This window comes from Schistocerca serialis, chromosome 5 (assembly GCF_023864345.2).
Source record: "Schistocerca serialis cubense isolate TAMUIC-IGC-003099 chromosome 5, iqSchSeri2.2, whole genome shotgun sequence".
Lineage (NCBI taxonomy): Eukaryota > Metazoa > Arthropoda > Insecta > Orthoptera > Acrididae > Schistocerca > Schistocerca serialis.
In genome coordinates this window covers 412,093,755-412,119,013 of record NC_064642.1, presented here as the reverse complement: position 1 = coordinate 412,119,013, position 25,259 = coordinate 412,093,755, and the positions used below count along the sequence as shown (strand labels likewise).

At 40.7% G+C, this 25,259-nt stretch overlaps 1 protein-coding gene across 1 annotated transcript in view; it reads left to right on the top strand.

Moving 5' to 3' along the window:
* The window catches only part of LOC126481974 (forkhead box protein F2-like), a 258,865-nt gene extending 234,376 nt beyond the window's left edge, over positions 1–24,489 (top strand). The window contains exon 5 of the mRNA XM_050105939.1: positions 23,568–24,489. Coding sequence (XP_049961896.1) covers positions 23,568–23,776 — 209 coding nt within the window. The 3' untranslated portion in view covers positions 23,777–24,489. The remainder of the gene's footprint in view (positions 1–23,567) is intronic.
* Positions 24,490–25,259: the final 770 nt, after the last annotated feature.

Sequence of the window (25,259 nt, the reverse complement as noted above, 5' to 3'; positions counted from 1 at the left end):
CTTCTAGTATCTCCAGGATTCTTCCATGTATACAACTTCTTTCATGATTCTTGAACCAAGTGTTAGCTATGACTAAGTTATGCTCTGTGCAAAACTCTACCAGGCGGCTTCCTCTTTCATTTCTTAGCCCCAATCCATAGTCACCTACTATGTTTCCTTCTCTCCCTTTTCCTACTCTCGGATTCCAGTCACCCATGACTATTAAATTTTCGTCTCCCTTCATTACCTGAATAATTTCTTTTATCTCCTCATACATGTCTTCAATTTCTTCATCATCTGCAGAGCTAGTTGGCATATAAACTTGTACTACTGTAGTAGGCGTGGGCTTCGTGTCTATCTTGGCCACAATAATGCGTTCATTATGCTGTTTATAGTAGCTTACCCGCACTCCTATTTTTTTATTCATTATTAAACCTATTCCTGCATTACCCCTAATTTGATTTTGTATTTATGATCCTGTATTCGCCTGACCAAAAGTCTTGTTCCTCCTGCCACCGAAGTTCACTAATTCCCACTATATCTAACTTTGACCTATCCATTTCCCTTTTTAAATTTTCTTATCTACCTGCCCGGTTAAGGGATCTGACGTTCCACGCACCGATCCGTAGAACGCCAGTTTTCTTTTTCCTGATAACGACGTCTTCTTGAGTAGTCCCCTCCCGGAGATCCGAATGGGGGACTATTTTACCTCCGGAATATTCTACCCAAGAGGACACCATCATCATTTATCCATACAGTAAAGCTGCATGCCCTCGGGATAAATTACGGCCGTAGTTTCACCTTGCTTTCAGCCGTTCGCAGTACCAGCACAGCAAGGCCGTTTTGGTTAATTTGCAAGGCCAGGTCAGTCAATCATCCAGACTGTTGCCCCTGCAACTACTGAAAAGGCTGCTGCCCCTCTTCAGGAACCACACGTTTGTCTAGCCTCTCAACAGATACCCCTCTGTTGTGGTTGCACCTACGGTACGGCCATCTGTATCGCTGAGGCACGCAAGCCTCCCCACCAACGGCAAGGTCCATGGTTCATGGGGGCAGGGAAAACGGATAATGGAGGTGAAAACAGAATGAAGAATGAAACCCTTGTGTAGACAGCCAAGAATGCTAATAAAATCTAAAGAAGCTAGAGTTAGTGGCATGCATGTACAAATAAAGTCAGAAGGAAAGGTAGTGAAAAATATATTCTAGGGAAAACGAAGCAAAAGAATAGCAAGAAGTAGGTCTCAGAAGCGTTGTCTAAAAGGAGAAGCAGACTGATACCACGGAGAGAGGAGATGAATGGAGGACCATCATTCTGTAGGACCAGGCACTTCCTGGATTATAAGTATCAAATCTACGATAAGGGCAACAGATGGCGCTTCACACCTCACCCCCTACAAACGTGTGGGCGGCGCCAGATGAATAACTCGTCGTGCAGCTGTGCGAAAATTTACTTAGACATTGAGGTGTCGTTCCCAAAACAGGATTTCAGCCGTTTTGCGACACTGAGCACGGTAAATTAGCCGTTTGTGTAGACTCTGCGGGTGACCACAGTTACTGTTACATGGACTACGTTATGTCTCTCAGTCACTTAAGTAATAAATGTTCTGAACTTACATTCTAACTCTTCTAGCTGTGTTTAATTACAGTAAAAGCTTCCGACGATAACCTCCATCGCCGCCTCCATGAGCGTCTCAGTCAGCTGGTCCTTACGAAGGTGACGGAGGTTATCGTCGAAATCCCGATAGTTTACTCTAATTTGCCGCGGCAAGAGGACCGAGAATATTTTATACAAGGAAATCGTCGCGATAAACTTGCTTCCCAAAATATTCTCTGTGCTGAATTGGCCCTGCCTTATTATTAGTGCCATATACCGTTAGGTTATTCTAGAGAGCGGACATTAAAATGTGTAGACAAATTACTGCTGTATGATCTACGCTTTTCCCACAACACTGTATTAACATATGATAGACTGAAACATTGAGTAACACGTCCCCAACACTAGATTCTTACACACGAAATATACAGGCTATTATCAGTACAGTACCAGAGTGTAATGAATGTCGTAAACTTTTAGTGCTATGCATTAGGGTAGCTCGAGGCTATTTCGATCATTCCACTTCGTGCTCATGTTAAAAATCTAATATTTTCCCCCAAGAACCCTTATGTACTAGGTAAGAGTATTTCACTATGGAATAGTATAAATTTGGATTACTTTAATAAATTCTCCTATAATATGAGCAAAATCGCGGGGTAATTCTGATCACCATGAGGTATGTGGTGAACAGCATATAAAGGGAATTTTAACTAAAAAACTAACGGTATAACATGGATATTACATATTTACGGCTGTGTAAGAGAATAAGGAGCTTTTATTTTGCGAAATAACGGTACAGATAGTTACAAACAATTTATTTTATGTAACTATTAAAATGTGGGGAAAAAAAACGTTGAGTTATAAGCTTTTCAGACGTTTTACACATTACCTGCATATTAATGTAGTGCAAAAGTATTTACAGCGACAAACAAAAGAAAAAAATTAATTTACTCGTATATATTTATGCACTAGAACCTCTCTAACCAGGTCCCCACAGGAGTCCGGTCGGAACGCAAAAAAGGTCCGATTATCCGATAAACAATTTTGTTGACCCGTATCATCACAATACTGTACAGCACAACTTTAATTATAAACTACATGTACTGTGCTAAATATTGTTCCGTGTAAAAACAACATCAAAACGAAAAAAATACGTCGCTACACTAAAACATCTTACACGAAAGTGTAATGTTCAGTAGTGCCTTTGCTGTAAAATATGTCGTGTCGTACAGTAAGATATTGTTAGTGTGAGTGAAAGTTTAACAACTGCCATATCTCATTACAGTACTGCAGTGGCACACAACTGACTCATTTTGAGCAGCAAGAGTTCTTGTAAAGAGCATTATATAATTCAAGCCATGTTCATGAATGTTATACACTTGACCAGTTCAAGCTCTTTTACTAAGTTTTCAAATTTCGCAACGAACTTGCTGGCATCTAGTCCGTCAGCGGAAGGCTTCTCGCTGGAAATAATTATATTTTCAGTTCCATGTAGTTCTTTTTTTTTCAACCATGTAGCCAGCTTTCACTCAATGTAAACAGTTCATTTTTGTTGCATCTGTCTAATTTTTCATAGAAAAATAGTGCTTTTTCTTTTTATCATTGGTCCAGACGACTAAGTTACTTTTCTTCTCTCCTGTTCAAATCACATCCAGAAAGCTTTATCTACAATTTCACATTTAGGGTTCTCATAAGGCTTACGTATTTTCAGTCCTTTCTCGTCATTAATCGTCATTGTATGACTCTCAAGAGGTTCCCTATTCTTTCTATAGTCTTTGACATAGAAACTACTTCGTTTTTAGTGTTTTGAAGAGACCCGCTTTTATCTAAACTAACAAATTTCTCCCCTAAAGACAGATTAACATGTTTACGTTTAGTTGATGCCATAATTTAGTTTTATATGCTTTAATATGTAAGAAGAACGTTGCTGCTAATTTGTAAAACAAATGCGTGGACAATAGCACACAATGAGCGAGCTAGAGAAATTGATCGAACTACAGCACCTGTCTACAATTCCATACAGCAGACAATGAGTCGACAAGCCCAAACAGACACCGAAAATGGGGTGGTCGGCGTATGCGGCTGGTCGTACCTTTCGAGGTCAAATCAGCGACATTCTATTGTAATAGTAGTAGTAGTAGTAGTAGTAGTAGCTTTATTCATCTGTAGATCTCTTTTTACTAGGATATTGGACATGTCAAAGTATTTAAAGGTTTAGACCAATTTAAAATAAGCTAATTCGTGTACACATACATTTACAGGCTTCTAGTTGGAGACAATCGTTAGATTTACTCCTAGTATACAATACATCTTTTACAAATAACTTATTAAATAATGTAATGCCACACTGTTCACTCAAATCTATCAGCCACTGCAAACACGATACACGCATTGCTTCATAACACTTCACACACTACACACACAAACACACACACGGGTGATCTCTGGGCCATTTTCTGTGCCGCAGCTTCCCATTTTTTATCCTGAAAAACTGAGTCAGCATCCCTCTACAATGAGTGAGATGTTGAGCTCAGAAAGAGGAAGAGGTGTTAGTACTGTGCTAAGCATAGCTTTGGGGGTACGTTTTACTAGAAAATGAAAAAAGAGGGGAAAAAACATAGTGTGAATGTATTACGTGGAATGTTGGATGTTTTGTAATCATTATTATTATTATTTACTTCTATAACTTTCCTTTTACCAAACTCTTACTCTGTTTTATCTAAGTAATCCTTCAATGTATAAAATGTGTTGCATAACAGGTACTTTTTTGCTGCCTTTTTAAATAAGTGTATTTTTGCAATTTCTTTAACGTCTTTTGCTAATTTATTGTACAGTTTTATTCCTTGGTAGAAACTGCTGTTTTGATTTTTATGTTTATTTTTTTGGTAAATGTAAGTTGAGTCTAGCTCTTGTTCCATGGTCATGCACAGAGCTATTTGTGCAGTGATTACTAATGTTATTTTTGATGTGTGCAACTGACTGGTAAATGCATTCACATAGAGCAGTTAAAATCCTCATTGTTTTGAACCGATCCTTACAATGAGCTCGACTACTATTTTTGGTTATTATTCTTATGGCTCTTTTCTGGAGTTCGAAAATTGTGTTGATATTTTGTGCATTTGTTCCTCAAAAAAGAACGCCATAGCTAGAAACTGAGTGTGCATATGAGTAGTATTTAACTAAAAGACATTGCATGTTACACATTGATGATAGGAATCTAAGGCCACAACATGCTTATGACATTCTGTTTGCACGTACCTTTGTGTGTTCACACCACTTCAACTGAGAAACGATATTTGTTCCTAAAAATTTTGCATTTGTTACACAGTCTGTAGAGATGCCATCTACAATTAATTTAACATTGTAATTTTTCCTCTTCAAACTGAAATTACTGTTGCTCTTAAAAATGTAACTTCAATTACATTATCGACAAATAAATGGCTTCGTACTGGTAAGTCCTGCACAGGTTTCATGGAACCATAGATTATGTCTATGGTATTGTAGCTCGTCACTCTTTAACACACATCAATTTGAATATTATGAGAAACGGCGAAAACCGCAACGACCTTTCTCTTCTTAAGATTTGCACTTATTTTCTACTTCTTGTTAGACTAACATGCAGTATTTTTAGGTCTGTCGAGTTCAGAGGTTCCCAACCTGGAGGTAATTACCCGTGAGGGATAAAATGTAATTTTCTACGGTAAAAGCAAAAGGGTGCAATTGTGTTTCGGTCACGGAACTAAATTAATTTAAAAACAACTTCACTGTTATCACTCTTTCGTAAGAGTGTAATACCGATTACGTAACATACCAATAATTACATTTTTTCAAATACTAGAATTAACACATGACATAGTACTATGGAGATTACAGCTTGTGAAACGAATGTATGAACATCATCTCCCCTATGTAATCCATCTGCTGCACATATATTTTGTACATTGTACAATGTATCTGTGGTAGTATAACTAACATATATACATCACATAAGCTTACATATCTCATGTAAAATTCCCGCAATAGACCAGAAATTGCTTCATTAATCACTTCATAAGAATAAATGAAAAAATACTGTTCAACTCGACAGTAAGTATCTAATGGTTACTACACTACTGTGAATCGCAGTGAGTATTATTATTATTATTATTAGTGACACTGATCAGAAGCAAGGCATTGGCAGCGTGAATTCTTTCAGTTTCTGCCAGTACAGCAGTATAAAATCTAGCAACCAAATGATTTACAAATAGTAAGTGCAAGGCACACATTTCAGTAACGTTTATTTTAAATATGGGTGCGGGATGTGGGTGAAGTAAGTGTCGCTTGGGAAAGGAGTGGGACAGAGGAAGCATGTTTCTTAACAAGTGTGTATCCTAACAAGTGTCGTTAACCTACTTTGCTGAGAAAGAGTTATACGTAGCATTCGCTAAGTACTGAGAACTGCTTCATATTTCTATAAAGAAAGATTGTTAGAAATAAGCAATACCAATTGTCTGATTTACTCATTAATTCGTGGTTTAATAAGACACACAGAAAAACTAAATATCATTAACCTTTTGTCACTTTATCAATGAAACGGTTCAAAGAATTTTTTTTGTATCCGAGGTTTAGTTAATCGCTAATACAAAACGCTGAAAGGGGGGAAGGAAGGGTTACCAACTAACATCCGAGTGCTCTCAGGCGTAATGGTCTCAGAAAGTTTGGGGACAAGTGTCAGTATCAACAGAAGTGCTCGGACGTTTATTCTTTGAGGGCGTGACTTCGAATTTTTTATTCTGTTTTCAATATCGGTCGAAGTATTACATCTTGTGAATACTCGTATCACTCGAACGACTTTCTTGCTTCGTTGACGCAAGTTGCAACCATATGCCGCTAAAGGACTCCGAATTGTGGAGTTTAGCATGACGGTGGTGGTGTGTAACGTAATAAAGTGACTGTGTCGGTTTATGAGAAACTTCGTGCTGTAATCGAGTTTCTAACTGCAGTAAAAGTTCCCCCAATTGAAATTCATAGAAAAATGAGGGCTGTGTGCGATGATGCTTGTATAGACATCAGTAACGTGCGACGTCGTTTTTAGCCCCTAAAACGAGAGAGCATCAGTGGAGATCCGACACAAATGATCACCGACGCCAAGAAAACTCAAGAGCATACCATCAGAAGGCAAAATCATGCTCACAATGTTCCGGGGTGTTCAAGGTGTAGTGGATTTGGAATTCATTCCTAAATGACCTCCATAAACTCTGGAAGGTAATGCGAGACTAGCAGAAAACTGAAAGCACGAATTCGAAGAGGTCGTCCAAACATGGAGCATCCCCTCCTTCAACATGTCAGTGCCAGACCACACACGGACTGCAACAATTCGATGCATTGGGTCTAATGTAATGTATCATCCTCCTTATAGTTCAGACGTGGCCTCATCCCATTTTCATCTGATTCCATAACATAAAGAACGCGTTTGAGGACTTCACTTTGATAGTGATGGAGAGGTGCAAGTAGAGGTGAGGTTGTGCCTCCGTCAACAAAGCCAAATATTCTACAGTGATCGTAGAAAGAAATTTGGTCGTCACCACGACGACTATGTTGGGAAATAAACGTGTAGACATGAAGAATAAAGATGTAGAATGTTAAAACTTTTGTTTTATTTTAAAAGATGTAGGAGTTTTGGTATAAAAAATTAGAAGGAATCACTTTTGTGCACGCCCTTGTACATGGTTAACTGGAAGAAGGCACACTTGTAGAAGGTACAGTAGGTCATGACTTTGCAATGGTAGATGAAGGTGGAGCGTCAGGATTATTAGAAGAGGTTTTTTTCCATAATGTTGTCGTCTGGGACTACATTTACCTTTTAAGGGAATAACGTTGTGCACTGGAACTCTTCTGTAGAGTGAGCTGTTGCTGTACTTATGATCTAAGCTCGTGTAAATATTTTGCAAATGTGAACATTAACTTGGCTGTAAATGTGGGGTGGGGCCACTTCATTATTAAAAAAAATCTTTCATTGATTTGAAAAAGGGTTGGAAGACGTGCACAGTACGGAAGAGAGACAGGCAACTTATACGTCATGCTTTATATGCATATCTATACATTCCAATGACCAGTGAGAACAAGTTCCCCCCCCCCCTCCTCACCCCCGCCACTCTCCTCACCAACGTTTCCCTCCCCCGGCACCGTTCCCCAACTTTAGCGCTTAACTTTAGAATGAAAAATAATTTTCTTGGAACATAGTTTTGATGAAAGATGAATGTTATTTAGTTTTTGTGATTAAGTCACGAGCTAATAGATCATTGAGACAGTTGGTAGTGCATGCGTCTAACGATCTTTTCTGTACATGAATTGTTCTCAGTCAGTGAACATTATAAATCATGCTCCACATCCATTCAGTTCCTTGTTTTTATTTTAATTAACATCATAGTCAAAAAATCTACTTTCACGTCTTCAGTGTCACATTTCTCTTTCATGTGTTGCATTCAGGTAGTGTGTATGTGTGTACGCGTCGCTTCGTTTTTGTATACAACGTGCTCCCCCTGCACTGCTCCTCTGCCTAGCGACACTTATTTCACATGCACCGTGCTCCCCCCAATTAAAAATGTGTTGACTATACTTGCTATTCGTGAATCACTGGCCTCCTAATTTCTGAACGAGCAGAAACTGGAAGATTTCAGACTGTTGACGTTTTATGTCTGATCACTCTACTGATAATAATAATGAGAAGAAGAAGAAGAATACCGTATAGTAGCCCTAACGTAGTTATTGTTACGTTGTGTTGCCAATTAGTTCATTTGTCCGTTTGGAAGTGAGTAATAAAGCAGTCTCTGAGCTATTGCAGGGACTGTCTACAGCTTGGAGAAGACTTTTCGTGAGATATTTAAAGTTTGTTACGTATATGTGTGGTACATAGCAAAAAGTATGTTTATAGTGGGTGGACTATGCTGTAATCTCCACCGCAGAGTGTCACACGTTAATTATACGAATGCGTGGTGTCTGTTCTGCCGGACATGTCCGAAAGAACACATAACACGTGGAATCCACAGATGTGCTACATATTAAGTAAATTAAAGGTAGAGAGAGAGAAAGGAAAGGAAGTAATGATATCAGCTGCATCGGGAATCATATCATTATTTTCTTTCCTTTCCTTTCTTTCTCCCCCCCCCCCCCCTCCCTCCACCTCCAATTTACGTAATCATGCATAAATGCTAATAATTAAGAAAAATAGTAACTTTTCGTCACTTACATAACCAATATTACAGTCTCAAAAAAACTATGATAATAATAATGATTCTTAAAAATAATTTTGTTTCATAACAAACATAATCGATCCGTTTTCGTTTTTACCGCTGAGAAAAAGCAATGTGTAAATGCTGGAGCCACGGTAAAAATAGGTATTCGTTTGCATATTCAGTGTCGGCCATTTCCATGCAGCAAACTGGAGAAAATCTATTTTTACAAGTTTATATTAAGTCCTTGCGTTTGAAAATGAAGAAAAATACAACATCTTAGAAATTAACAACAACTGTGAAATTCTAACTCCTTTCATCCATCTCATTCTGTGTTTCATATCGACATGAATTCCTTTTTCATTTACTGTTTTTGTAGTTTTGTTGTTAAACGGAAATCTATTTTCGTCGATATCAGAGAGCTTTGTTCTGCACCCAGTCACATTTATATTGTCACGTAGAAGAAGGTGTAATTAGATGAATGACGAACACTAACTTCACTTAACGTAGGTTTATTCAGCACTTGCACATACGAGAGCACGGAGCAAACTGCCTCCGGCCAGAACACATACAGTATATATACAGCTACAGAACGTTCAACTACAATGATTCTTGACAATTGTGGATACTTCTAGAATGTACTCGAACTGTATATAGAAATTAAAATTGTACAGTCCAGGTGAGTCTTGAACTCAAGATCCCCCATGCAACAGTTTAGGATCATAACCACTAGCTTATTCTATGACAATGTTAATGACAATTGTACGATACATTTCAAAGAATCCCTATACATTCGATTTAACCGTCCCACAGGCCCCTATCTCAGATAGCCTCTTTAATTTCAGGCAGTAAGATCAGAATGCCTCTTCAGAGATGTAAAAAAACCAGTCATTCTGACAGGTTTTTCATTTTCCCAATCATATATTTCTCTTCTTTAATTTTGGGTGAACAAGATCAGCAATATCAGCATCAGAAGTTTGATTGCAATCTCTGTACCTGCCCATTCTTTCAACCCCAGATGGAAAAGTTTAATGCCCAATCGATTTATATCTCATGATCCGTTCCGACAGTTTCGGTCGACTGCTTTACCATTCGCATTCGTGTATCATGTACAATAAGTAAAGAAATTATGTGAAGTAGCGGTGACGAGATGAAAAGGAGAAAAAAGGAAAGGAAGTGATGGTATCAGCGGCATTAGGACTTTATGCGGGATCAACGGCGACGAGCGAAAAATGTGTACCGGACCGGGCCTCGAACTCGTGATCTCCAGCTTTTAGGCAGTTACGTTAACCACTGCGACATGCTCATACAGTGTCTATCGCACATGCACGGACTGTCTCGGCACGCTCCGCGGACGACTCACATTTCTACGTAGAGCCACCTATCCGCAATCTCCGTCAATGTCCTCCTAGCTCGATAAATTTAAGTTCCCCCTGAAGGTCGAACGATACTGTGCATCCGCACTGATGGTTGCGGATTCATTAGCCATCGAGGCGAATCGATTGTATATGAATGCGTCGTGTCTGTTCTTTCGGACATGTCCGAAACAACAGACACCACGCATTCATATAAGTAAAGCCGTCCATGTCCTCCTTGCTCGCTAATTTTGGATTCCCACTGGTGGGCGAACCATATTACCATGCCGTGCATCCGCACTGGAGGTTGCGGATTCATTAGCCATCGAGGCGAATCGATTGTATATGAATACGTCGTGGCTGTTCTTTCGGAAATGTCCGAAACAACAGACACAACGCATTCATATAAGAAAGAAATATTCCAAAATTTTGTAATAGCCCCGTAAAATTACTGACGAAGTAACCTCTAGAGCGAATATAAGGCAGACACGAAACCTGAGGAGGGAGGCCTGGGAAGGAGGGTCTGGGGCGGTCGTCGACAGCAGTAGCAGCGCGTTTAACGCTGGCGAGCCGCCCCACCGGTGTGGGCGGCGCCGTCTGGCCGGGTTAATTCTGTGCGTTCCCCTCGTTACGCCGGCCGCAGGCCCCGTTTACACATATCGACAGCCACCTACTCTCGCACCACTTTCTGGGTCAACAGCGCCACCGTGCCATCGCCCCATCTTTACCTTCTGCTGACGTTCCTTCATGTCATTGTGTATATCTTTTAACATTGCGCTAAGATATTTATCTATGCATAGTGCGCCCATCCTTTTCTAATCTTTGTGGATGCTCCATGTGTGGACGACCTCTTCGTATTCGTGCTTTCAGTTTTCTGCTCGTCTCGCGTTACCTTGCAGAGTTTATGGAGGTCATTTAGGAATGAATTCCAAATCCACTACACCTTGAACACCCCGGAACATTGTGAGCATCATTTTGCCTTCTGATGGCATGCTCTTGAGCTTTCTTGGCGTCGGTGATCACTTGTGTCGCATATCCACTGATGCTCTCTCGTTCTCGGGGTTAAAAACGACGTCGCACGTTACTGATGTCTATACAAGCATCATCGCACACAGCCTTTATTTTTCTATGAATTTCAATTGGGGGCACGTTTACTGCACTTAGAAACTCGATTACAGAACGAGGTTGCTCATGCACCGACACAGTCACGTCATTACGTTACACACCACCAACACCATTCGGAGTCCCTTAGCGGCAGATGGTCCCAGCTTGCGTCAGCGAAGTAAGAAAGTCATTCGAGTAATACGAGTATTCATGAGATGTAATAGTTCGACCGATATTGAAAACAGAATAAAAAATTTCGTAGGCACGCCCTCAAAGAATAAACATCCGAGCACATCTATGTGTTCAAATGTGTGTGAAATCTTATGGGACCTAACTGCTAAGGTCATCAGCCCCTAAGCTTACACAATACTTTAACTAATTTTATCCTAAGGACAAACACACACACCCATGCCCAAGGGAGGACTCCAACCTCCGCCGGGACCAGTCAAAAATGGCTCGGAGCACTATGGGACTCAACATCTGAGGTCATCAGTCCCCTAGAACTTAGAACTACTTAAACCTAACTAACCTAAGGACATCACACACATCCATGCCCGAGGCAGGATTCGAATCTGCGACCGTAGCGGTCGCGCGGTGCCAGACTCAATCGCCTAGAACCGCTCGGCCACACTGGCCGGCCGGGACCAGTCGCACAGTCCATGACTGCAGCGCCTTAGACCGCAGCACATCTATAAATACTATCAGTTGTCCCCAACCTTTCTGAGACAATTACCCCTGAGAGCACTCGGATATTATTAGTTAGTACCCTCTCCTTACCACTTTCAGCGATTTACGTTAGCGGTTAACTAATCTTCGGACAGAAAAAAAATTCTTTGAACCGTTTCATAAGTGTACATTTCCACTGTTTGTTTCTTTCAGAACCTACTTACAGTACACTCTAGGACAAAAAAACAAATAAATAAATAAATAACGACGCCCTACGTAGGGGTAAAGAACAGAAGATATTAGTCACAAATTAATATTGTTCATACAGGTATCGATGCAAAAGGCGAAATTGTAAACTTTGAGGGGTGATGGATGAATGTGTAAGATTGCAACGCAATTTCACAGTGCAACTGGCAAGGACAGTAAACAGAGGACATACCGATATCCCAGGGCAGAAAGTCTTTATGAATTTCATTCCGTGTTCTCAGTTGGACAGTAACTATGACTAGCAGACAGGCTCGTGGACAATATACGCAGATGTAAGTATTTGAGAGGACCTGTAGTTGGACTCGAAAAAGCCGGTTGGAGTAATAGGCGAATTGCTCGACATTTCAATAGGAGCGGTGCCACTATTCGACGATGTTGGCGGGAATGGGTGAGCCGTGACCCAACGCAGTGTTAACAAGGAAACGTGTTGAACTAGAGAGGCAGGAGCATCGAGCGGTCGTCAGAGAGGCACTCAGAGCCTCGGACTCATCACTATCATTGATTCGACGTGCAGCTGATGTGCCAGAGACCACAAGGACCATTAATAGGCGCCTCACAGAAAAGGGACTGCGCTTATGGCGTCCCTAGCGCCGATTACCATTGATCTCTGTACACCCACAAGCCCGTTTGCAGTGGTTTCGCGCATATTCGGCATGGAATCTGATTGACTGATATGAACTGTCTTCAGCGATGAGTCCCGCTTCGAATCGAGCTACGACGACAGGCGAACACGTGTCTTGAGATGCCTCAGACAGCGGTGGTGTTGTCGCCCGCTACACAGACCGACAGCCAGGGCATGGCAATACTCCTTTAGATGCCATCCGCGGCACGCTTACAGCAAGTGGTGCTTCAACGATATTCTACGCACAGTTTTGTTGCCCTTCATGGAAAGGTATCCTGGGCTTACATTTCAGCAATGTAACGCTCGCCGGTATAGTGCGGTAGATTCTACTGCTTGTCTTTGTGCTTGTCATACCGTACCTTGACTAGCAAGGTCGCCGGATATCTCCCAAGTTGAGAACGTTTAGAGTATTATGGGCAGGGCCGTCTCACCCAGGTAGGGATTTTGACGATCTGACCTGTAAGTTGGACGGACTTTGGCACGATACCTCTCAGGACATCTAACAACTCTTTCGATCAATGCTAAGCCGAACAACTGCTTGCATAAAAACCAGGGGTGGACCATCGCTATATTGACTTGATCAGTTTGTGGAGATTTTTTTTTTCTTGAATAAATCACTCTATTTTTCCGAAATTAAAATCATTTGTTTGTCTGTACATGTATATCACATCTACCGATTTCCTTTCCATTCAGATAATTCCTTCATGGTGCGTCTTTGTTTTTTTTTCTTAGTGTGTATTAATGTGTGCGTAAACTACAACTACTAGAAATAATAGTACGCTTGAACAAAAAAAGAACCAGAGTTGTGCGGAACAATGTCGCAGAGTGGAGACACGCACCTAGGCCCAATATTATCCGCTCGTTTTACCTGAAGATCACGCACTGAAGAGCTGTCAGACAAATTGTAAAAAATGAAATCAAGTGCCAGCACGTCTCATCTACGTCAAAGAGTACAATGTAACGTGTGGGGGATTTCCGACGGCTGCATAATGATCGGTCTCTAGGAAATGGGTCTATCAAAGCCTGACGTTATGATTCATTCAAGGTATGACAGTGATACGTATGTAGAAACAGCGGAGAAAAGTCAACAGTACACTATGAGCACGAGTCAGACAACCCAATATGATCATAGCTCTGGGTGGCCATTATTTCATTCGTATGGCCGTTAACATACCGAGCTCTCTCGACCACAGCGTTTAGCACTGCACCAGTTGTGTACCTGTCAGCTCCTACGCTGTCTGTTACGGGTTGGATTAGAGGCGGGCATATCATAGCGTCGTTTTCCGCTCTCCAGAAACCAGACTGTAATGGGCACGTGAACCCTGACGAAAGGTTATGAGTTGCATAATGTATTCTTTTCGGTAGTGGTCCTCTCGGATGGTTGCTTACATGTTAGACGCTACCGTGATGGTCGTGGTCTGACGATTGGCATTGTAAGCGACAGAAAGAGGGATGCTCACAGCAGCTCCACTTTTCAGTTTTTTGTCCTTAAATTGCAAGTATAAGACAGTCCAGTACCCTTGTGAATATGACCTGTGGGTGAATGAAACTACTACTACCACTAGTAGTATACTACTGCTATCCGCCTCTGTTACCGAGGTTTCAAAGCACGCGTGTGCATTGACACGCGATAGGAAAGTAGCTAGTTTGGATCATGTAGGCGGAAAGAATTTTCATCGTCTGTCTTTCGTCGGGAAGAGGAGGAGACGTGGTGACGCACAGTTCCCGATTACCAGACTCTGCGCCAATGCCTTGGCGTAAATTTCAAACGTCCCGCAGAGTCTTATGGAGTTAGGGCATATGACACTACTGATGGTGATCCGTCCATCGGATGGGAACCTCCTAGGTGCTACTTCATAGCGTTAGCCTGTGTGTCTTCGGAGCGAGTCACCCTTTCCTTGTATCATCATCGTTCAGCACTAATGTGGTGCCACACAACACACCCACTCGATACAGATACGTATACGGAACAGCCACATTATAGGGAGCTGACACGCATGGCTTCAAAGTGGCGCCAATCACAAAATAGTCTTGCACCTACTCGAAACCAACACGAATTCATTCATTCGCTTCATATTAAATGCTTAAAGACAGAATTCGTAACAGTTCCGTGTCCCTTATAATTGCAATTTTCTGATAGCTAATTTGTCATATGATGCTCATATCATCCCCAAGTATTCTTCTTGGTGTTGTAATTTTCACAGAAGTAAGTGTATTTCAGGGCGTATAACCACTTATCTCGGGTGAGTTGTCGTTTTTACGATAATGGGTTTCCATAGATTTATTTCCTCCGACTATTCACGGTGGAACTTCTTGCCTGTATAAGATACTCTACTGTAACATCATATTTCTAATCCCCTGAAATTGTTCCCCCAACACCCCCTCTCCTCTTTCTCCCACTGCTTATGTTTCACATCTTTAGTGTGCTTTGGTCACACAGTTATAGAAAATCCTTCTTCATTTTTATAAAAATAGTAGATAAGTATACGCTCGGGTATGTATTTATTTATATCTTCTGTTAGTCCATCTCCTACTTCCCCATCTCCCTACCCATCTCGTCTTTCCCCTCTCTTTCCATCACCTACCCCTGCCCCCCCCCCCCCATTCCCTGTCCATCTCCACCTACCACTATCTGTTTCCATCTTCTCCTTCCCACCTCCTCTATCTGCTCCTCGTCCCTCTGTCCATCTCATCTTTCCTCCCCTGTCCACCTCCCCCCATCTAATTCCATATCCTCTTCCCCTCTGTTTGTCTATCTCCACCCTGTTCCTCTATCTGTCCATCTCCTCCCCTCTATCTGTCCATCTCCTCCTCCCCCTCTCTCTGTCCATCTCCTCCTCCCCCTCTCGGTACTCATCTCCCTCTCTCTGCTCTCTCTCTGTCTATCTCCTCCTCTTTCGTTAATGGCACATGAAAACCAACCCAGCTGTATCATTAAATATTTATTGTGTTACTACCAGTTTTGTTCGTTGAACACCTTCAGGTTTCCGAATTGTTCAAAGAACGAAACCGGCCATAACACAACATATTTGTGATAATACAGCTGAAGTGGGTTTCATTAATCAAAAACGTTATTGTAAACTGTGGTGCACAACATGATCAAGATTAGCCTCGTCTTTCCTTTCTTTGTCCATTTCCTCGTCCCCCCTTTCTCTGTCCATCTACTCACCTTTCTCTATCCATTCCCTCCTCCCCATCTTTCTATCCCTCTCCTTTCCCCCCCCCCCCCCCCTCTCCACACATCTCTTCCACCCCATTTCTCTATCTGCTCCTCTTTCCTTTCTCTGTCCATCTCCTCCTCTCCCCCCTCTCTGTCCATTTCCCTTACGCTGTCTCTGTCCATATCCTCTTTCGCCCTATCTGTGTCCTCCTTCCCCCTCTCTTTTTGCCATCTCTTCTTCCCGCCTCTCTCTCTGCATCATCACACCAACTCCAATGGGAGGCTGGTGGTTATTACCACCTTACCATTTTTTCCACATCGATAAATAATACGTGTACAAAATTTAGTTGAAATCGTTCTAGGGCTTACAATGGGCTGTCTACCCGTGTCTCTGCTGACGTACGCCCATGTCAAATATATTTCTCTTACATTTAACATATTTCATACGTATTTTTGCACATATTTCACCCATGTCTCTAGCGAATTTCGCCCAGAGTTTTCATTTCCACGTAGCTCAATGTTTATGACGTCATAACTACTGAACTATGTGAAGTACATTGATATATTTTTCTAGGTACATTCAATGACAAGTGCTGACACTGTCCGCATAAAGTATTGCGAATAGAGTTGTAGCAAATAAGTAATAAATTTAAACGTCATGCATGATATAGCAGCTTTCCCCTTATCTCACTGTTTCCCTGCGGAAAAGGCAGATATTGCCTACAAGAAAATTAAATAGGTCTTTGGAGAAAAGAAAACCAACTGTATGAATATGAAGAGCTCAGATAGAAAACGAGTCCTAAGCAAAAAGGGAAAGCAAAAAGGTGGAAGGAGTATGCAGAGGGCCTATACAAGGAAGACGTTCTTGCAGACAGTATTATGGAAATGAAAAAGGAAATAGATTAAGGTGAGATGGGAAACATGATACTACGAGAATAATTTGACAGAGAACTGAAAGACCAAAGTCTAAACAATACTCTAGGAGTAGACGATATTCCGTCACACCTACTGACAGCCTTGGAAAAGTCGACCTTGATAAAACTCTTCCAGCCGGTGTGCAAGATGCATGAGACAGGGGAAATACCGTCAGACTTTAAGAAGAATATAATCAATCCAATTCCAAAGAAAGCTGGTTCTGACAGGTGTTAATATTATCGAATTATGAGTTTAATACGTCATGATTCGAAAATACTGATATGAAATCTTTGCAGAGGAATGGAAAAACTAGTGGAAAACGACCTCGAGGAAGATCAATTTGGATTCCGAAGAACTGTAGGAACACGCGAGGCAATAGTGATCCTACGACTTATCTTAGAAGATAGGCTATGAACAAGCAAATCTACGTTTACAGCGTTTGTAGACTTAGAAAAAGTTTTTGATAATGTTGATGGAGTACTCTCTTTCAAATTCTGAAGGTCGCATAGATAAAACACTGGGAGGGAAAGGCTATTTACAACTTGTGCAGAAACCACACAGAGTCGACGGGCGTGAAAAGGAATCAATGATTGAGAAGGGAGTGAGACAGAGTTGTAACCTATTCCCAATGTTATTCGATCTGTGTATTGAGCAAGCAGTAAAGGAATTGGAGAAGAAACTAAAGTACAGGGGGGAGGAATAACAGTGGTCACGTTTGTCCTTGACATTGTGGTTCTCTCAGGGTCAGCAAATTACTTGGAAGAGCAGTTGAACGGTGTGGATGGTGTCTTGAAATTTGGATATAAGATGAACATAAACAAAAATAAAACAAGGACATTGAAATGTCGTCATATTAAATCAGGTAAAGCTGAGGGAATTAGATTAGGAAACCAGAAACTTAAAGTAGTAGATGTGGTTTGGTATTCAGGCAGTAAAGTAACGGATGATGGCTGAAATAGAGAGGATGTAAAATGTAGACCGGCAATGACAAGGAAAGCGTTTATGAAGAACAGAAATTTGTTAACATCGAATATAGATTTGAGTCTTACGAACTCTTTTCTGAACGTATTTATGTGGAGTGTAGCCACGTTTGGAAGTGAAACATGGGCGATAAACACTTTCAATAAGAATAGTATAGAGGCCTTTGAAATGTGATGCTACGGATGAATGCTGGAGGTTAGATGGGTAGATCGCGTAACTAATGAGGAGGTGCTGAATAGAACTGCACAAAAAAGAAATTTGTGGCATAGCCTCATTAGAAGAAGAGTTCGATCGAAAGGACACATTCTGAGATATCAAGTAATCACCAACTTAGTATCAGAAGGAAGTGTGTGTGTGTGTGTGTGGGGGGGGGGGGGGGGGGGGGGGGAGTGGTAAGAATCTTAGAGGCAGATCTAGAAATGAATACACTAAGCAGATTCATAAGGAAGTAAGTTGCAGCAGTTACTTGGAGATGAAGAGGCTTGCACAGGATAAAGTAGCATGGAGAGCGGCATGAAACCAGTTTTCGGACTGAACACCACAACAACTACAACAACATGAAAGATGGGTTTTGTTCATTGCAGTTCTACTACCTACAAACATAATCCTGCATTTCTGTAGTTGTATTACCACAAATTAAACGTAGTGTCTCAATCTTGCCGGCCGGAGTGGCCGAGCTGTTCTAGGCCGGCCGCTACGGTCCCAGGTTCGAATCCTGCCACGATCATGGATGTGTGTGATGTCCTTAGGTTAGTTAGGTTAAGTAGTTCTAAGTTCTAGGGGACTGATGACCTCCGAAGTTAGGTCCCATAGTGCTCAGAGCCATTTTTTTGTCTCAGTATTAATGGCATATGGAAAAACGCTATAGTGTGGTACCGCGCGACCGCTACGGTCCCAGGTTCGAATCCTGCCACGATCATGGATGTGTGTGCCATCCTTAGTTTAGTTAGGTTAAGTAGTTCTAAGTTCTAGGGGACTGATGACCTCCGAAGTTAAGTCCCATAGTGCTCAGAGCCATTTTTTGTCTCAGTATTAATGGCATATGGAAAAAAATTTCTTCCTGCTACTGTATTTTATCGAAAACTGACAGTTTTGAGAACGTGGCTGTGTACAAAATACAAGTCAATTTTTACAGAAAATAAAACAGAAATCAGCAACAATCAATAATGCTATTTGTTATAAAAAAAAACAGCAGTGTTACCTGTTTCGACCGACAGGTTTATCTTCAGACGACTGTTGTTGTTGTTTACATTAGTTGGGAAAAAAGCGAACAATAAGGGTAATGTAAACGTGAACAACGGTCTGAATATGAAGTTGTCGGTTCGAAGCCGGTAATGGCACTGTTGGTATAAATAAATAGCGTTACTAACAGTGGTTGGTGCTATTTTCTTCATTGCAGTAGTCGACTTGTAACAACTTTCTTACGGGTTCTTAGAACCAGTCATGTGTCTGGTAATGCACTTAGAAAGATCTTAATAAACTATTTATTTTCTCAAACTTCCTGGCAGATTAAAACTGTGTGCCGGACCAAGACTCGAACTGCGGACCTTTGCCTTTCGCGGGCAAGTGCTCTACCAATTGAGCTACCCAGGCACAACTCAGACCCTGTCCTCAGAGCTGTAATTCAACCAGTACCTCGTCTCCTACCTTCCGAACTTCACAGAAGCTCTCCTGCGAACCTTGCAGAACTAGCACTCCTGGAAGAAAGGATATTAGATTAGATTAGATTTAGTTTCATTCCAATTGATCCGTAGTGAGGAGTCCTCCAGGATGTGGAACATGTCAGAAAAACAACAATACATGACAAATATTTACAACTAAAACAAATAAGCTAATGTACCATTCCACAGGTCCCAAGTGGAATGATCGTCATTTTTTAATGAACACTATATGAAAGAGTCATTTTTCAAATACTAATGCACTGAATTTAAAATAAAAAAGTTTTTTATTTGTTTATAAGGTAATACAACTGCCATAATACTTATTTACAATGAACACATTACTGCACTGAAATGGTGCAGAAGTTCATACACACACACACACACACACACACACACACACACACATATTTACAGTGAATACATCACTGCACTGAAATTGTGCAGAAGTTATATATATATATATATATATATATATATATATATATATATATATATATATCAGTTGGTTTTACTGAGAAATTCATCAATGGAGTAGAAGGAGTTGGCCACCAATAAATCCTTTAGGCTTCTCTTAAACTGAATTTCATTGGTTGTTAAGCTTTTTATGGCTGCTGGCAAGTTATTGAAAATGTGTGTTCCTGAATAATGCACACCTTTTTGTACAAGACTAAGTGACTTTAAATCCTTGTGAAGATTATTCTTATTTCTAGTATTGATTCCATGAATTGAGCTGTTGGTTTGAAAAGGTGATATATTTTAATGACAAATTTCATTAAGGAATAAATATATTGGGAAGCAGTAGTTAGTATCCCTAGTTCCCTAAACAGGCTTCTGCAGGATGTTCTTGAGTTCACACCACATAAAACTCTTACTGCACGTTTTTGTGTCCAGAAAAATTTAGCTTGGCTTGATGAATTACCCCAAAAAATAATCCCATATGACATTATGGCCAGCTTTTTCATTTTTATATCCCCTATGTCTGACAAAATTCGCATTGCAAACAGAGAATTGTTAAGACGCTTCAGCAGTTCTGTGGTGTGATCCTCCCAGTTGAATTTATTATCAAGCTGTAATCCCAAGAATTTAACACTGTCCACTTCTTCTGTCTTCTTGTCATCATGTGTTATACTCGTGGGACACCCCTTACAAGTTCTGAACTGCATGTTGTGTGTTTTTTCAAAGTTTAGTGGCAAATAATTGGCTAGGAACCAGTGATTAATGCCCACAAATATTTTATTAGCTGATCTTTCTAAGACTACACTTGAATTGCTATTTATTGCAATGTTTGTATCATTGGCAAACAAAACGAAATTGGCATCTGGTAATGTTACTGATGAAAGGTCATTGATATACACAAGAAAAATTAAGGGCCCCAAAATGGAACCTTGTGGGACCCCACATGTAATTAGTTCCCAGTTGCATGATGCCTGATAGCTTGATACATGTCACTTTCTTAATAACACCCTTTGTTTCCTGCCTGAGATATAAGATTTGAACCATTTTGCAGCATTTCCTGTTACACTATAATATTCTAATTTACTTAAAAGGATATTGTGATTTACACAGTCAAATGCCTTTGACAGATCACAAAATATACCAGTTGCCTGCAATTTTTTATCCAATGAATTAAGCACATTTTCACTGTAAGTGTAGATAGCCTTCTCAATATCAGAACCTTTTAGAAATCCAAACTGAGACTTTGACAGTTTGTTATTCGAGATAAGATGGTTATAAAGCCGACTGTACATCACTTTTTCTAAAATTTTTGAGAATGCTGGCAACAGTGAAATTGGATGGAAATTTGATGCTATTTCTTTATCTTCCTTCTTAAACAGTGGCTTAACTTCAGCATATTTCAACCATTCAGGAAATGTTCCACTGATAAACGACTGGTTACACAGATAGCTTAATATGTTACTTAGTTCAGAATCACATTCTTTAATTAACTTTGTTGATATTTCATCATACCCACTAGATGTTTTTGATTTTAAAGATTTTATGATGGACATTATTTCTGTTGGGGTAGTGATGGTCAAATTCATATTATGAAAGTTACTTGAAATGTCTGGTCTGAGGTATTCCATAGCAGAATCTACCGAACCTGACAACCCCATCTATTCAGTAACAGTTATAAAATGTTTGTTAAAAAGTTCTGCAACACTATACACATCTGTCACCAATGTATCATTTACTCTTAATGCTATTTGTTCCTCTTCATGTCTGGTTCTACCGGTGTCCTCCTTCACTATATCCCATATTGTCTTTATTTTGTTATCTGATATGACTATCCTTTCCTTGTAATATATTTGCTTTGACATCCGTATTACAGTCTTTAATATTTTGCAGTATTTCTTGTAATGTGCTGTAGCATCAGCATCTGAACATTTTCGGATTGACAGATGCAGTTTTCTTTTTGTTTTACAAGATACCCCTATTCCTTGAGTAATCCATGGCTTCTTTGTAGACTTTGCTCTAGCCTTGGTAAGGTTTGGGGGAAAACAGTGTTCGAATAAGGTAAGCACTTTATTAGCAAAAGTGTTATATTTTTCATTCATGCCAGGAGCACTGTAAACATCAGTCCAGTGAATGTCTCTGAGGAGTGTCCTAAAATAATCAATTTTTGGCTTATTGATTACACTCTTGAGCTCAGATTTAACAGATTTTATATCCTGTTCAGTATTAACATTTAACAGGAGGATCTGCATTTCATGGTCTGAGAGGCCATTGACTATTGGTTTTGTAATATAATTTTGTTCATTGGACTTTTCTATAAAGATATTATCAATGGCTGTTTGTGAGCAAGTGGCTACCCTAGTGGAGAACTTTACAGTGGGAATTAAGTTGGATGATAGTGTTACTAACTCAAGTAAGTCCTTACTGGGAGAGTCTTTAAGGAAATCTATATTGAAATCACCAGCAACCACTACTTCTTTGTTTTTGGTTGTTAAATGGGCCAGTACAGCTTCAAGATGGTTTACAAACAGATCAAAGTTACCTGCAGGTGCTCGATATACACTTAATATTATGAAGGATTTTTTGTGGAATTCTAATTCTGTTGCACATGCTTCCATATGCTGTTCTTGGCAAAATTTATGAATGTCTATGTTCTTAAATTTATGACAGTTCCTGATGAATGTGGCAACTCCTCCTTTCTCCATTTCTGATCTACAAAAGTGAGATGCTAACCTAAACCCTGTAACACTTAAAACTTCTATACCAGTGGTCACATGATGTTCAGAGAGGCAGATAATGTCAGCTGGGTTTGAAGACTCTAATTCATCTATGTAGATAGTTAATTCATTAATTTTATTTCTCAGTCCTCAAATATTTTGATGCAATAAAGATAGCTGACATTTCATATTGACTGAGTTAAAATTGGGTAGAGTTAAAATATATGCTGACTGTTGAAAATTCTTAACCAAGAGCTGTTTATGCTGATGTAATAAGCTGGAATTATGTTTTTTGATTTCTTTCTCAAACTGAAGGTTTGTCTCAGTTCTAACCTCTCTTAAAATTTGCTTTCTTTCTTTCCTCCCTACCCTAAAAAAGAGTCTTTTCTGAACCCTATAACCACTGGTATTTTACCACTCATGAAAGTGCCTCCCCCCTTTAACTTTCCTGCTATTTCCCCAGCCAATTTACCCTTCCCCTTCCGGAGACATGGCTTAGCCACAGCCAGGGGGATGTTTCTAGAATGAGATTTTCACTTCACAACGGAGTGTGCGCTGATATGAAACTTCCTGCCAGGAAGTTTCGTATCAGCGCAACTCCGCTGTAGAGTGAAAATCTCATTCTATTTATTTTCTAGTTCGACTCATTATTTTTTGCGGTGATGCAGTGAGCTGCATAATTCTATGTATCAGATTTCCTCTCAATTTTCTGAATGCAGATCACAAACAGAGATTCAGTGTTTTTCATCCTCCTGACAAATGTCAGATTTGGAACTTCGAACGCTTTTCATTTACACTCTTCAGTTGAACCTGTCGCTGAAACCTTGTGTGTATGATAATTCGGCTCAGACGGTGTGATGTTCGGTGCTGGTGTGTTGGCAGGCCTGCGCGGCGCCGGCGTGAGCGTGCAGTGCGACCGGAAGCCGTACCTGACGCCGCCGCCGGTGGCGCAGCAGTCGCAGCCGCAGCCGCCGCAGGTGCAGCAGCAGGCGCTGCAGCTGCAGCAGGCGTCCATCCCCACCAGCCTGCCGTCGCCGCCCGCCGCCAACACGGCGCACGCCTTCTACGAGCACGTCAAGTACACCGTCTAGCTACAGCTGGCCGGAGGCGTTCGTTACCTCGGCGTTACCTGCGCCTTGTAACCGTTGCTGCAGCTCCGTGTCGGGCAGTATCCAGCGCGTTCGAGGAACCGCTGCGGCACATCTGCGGCTACAGGAAATGTGCGACGAAACAGGACACTACTGTGCAAAGCGCTTGTGTCAGCAACTCGGTGCTTGTGATTTAAGATCATAAAAGTGACGTAACAATATCTCCAGGCTTTCCTCTGTACCAAAGACGTACACCAGACTGTTGTGCTTCACCGCAACCAACTGCCTTCTTTAAGAAACGGCACATATGCCCAGCTGCCTCTGTGCTTGTGGTCTTCGTGTTGTGCATCTATCCGAGCAGTGCAATGTGACAATAAAACTATTTAGGAACTTGGACGTTTCTGCTCTCCAGGCGTCGCTTCCGCTTGCGATGCCCGGGAGAAGGCGATCTTTGTCACACGCATGCAAACCGACAGTGTTGTTCTGTTGTGTGATCTGCGTAAATGTCGTCTGATCATTTACGTTGATCGGTTGTAAATGAATTGGTAGACAGTGACACATAGTACAAGAGATTGTTTCGAGAAAGTGAAACTAATAAATATTACGAAAGAAAAGCGAAGCAGTTGCTTCTGTCCGCTTTCCAAAACGCGTTCTCCAGATTATCTGACAATACCTCAGTAGTATATGCTACCGAAAATAAATGTTGTTTAAATCAATGGCGTCTACTTTGATTAATACCTGAAACTTTTATTCGTATTACATGTCTCTCTTACAGGATCTACAACGAAACTTTTCTGCATTTTGGGCCCTACCTATTGTTTGTTTTAAACGATAATAATTCGCGCCTTCACTAATAGCTTAGATTCTCAAATTCGCAGTAGCAAGTCCACGGTATCATACGTTATTTCACCTGTTCTTGAACTTTATGAATAACGAACAAAAACTACGAACAATGTAGGTTTATTATTGTTCCGTAGACAATAAATCTACATCTCCACGAATATTCTACAATTCACACTTAAGTGCCTAGCAGAGTTTCATCGAAACACTTTCACACTATTTCGAACAGCGTGCGGGAGAAACGAACAGGTAAATCTCCGTGTGAGCTTGATTTTTATTACTTTATTACTTATATCGTTTCTCCTAATGTAGGTGGGCGTCAAAAAAAATATTTTCTCACTCGGAGCAGAAAGCTGAGATTGAAATTTTTTGTAAAGATGTCTCGGCATACAAAAAGCACATGTTTTAATGATTGCCACCTCAACTCGCGTAACATATCCGTGGCACTTTCTCCCCTATTCCGTGATAGCACAGTACTAACAGCCCTTCTTTCAACTTTTTCAATGTCCTTCATCAGTCCTGTCTGGTAAGGATCCTCTGCCGCACAGCAATACTTTAGCAGAGGACGGACAAGATTACAGTACGCAGTCTGTTTAATGGATGTGTTGCACATTTTAAGACTTTCGTCAGTAAAATGCAGTCTTAG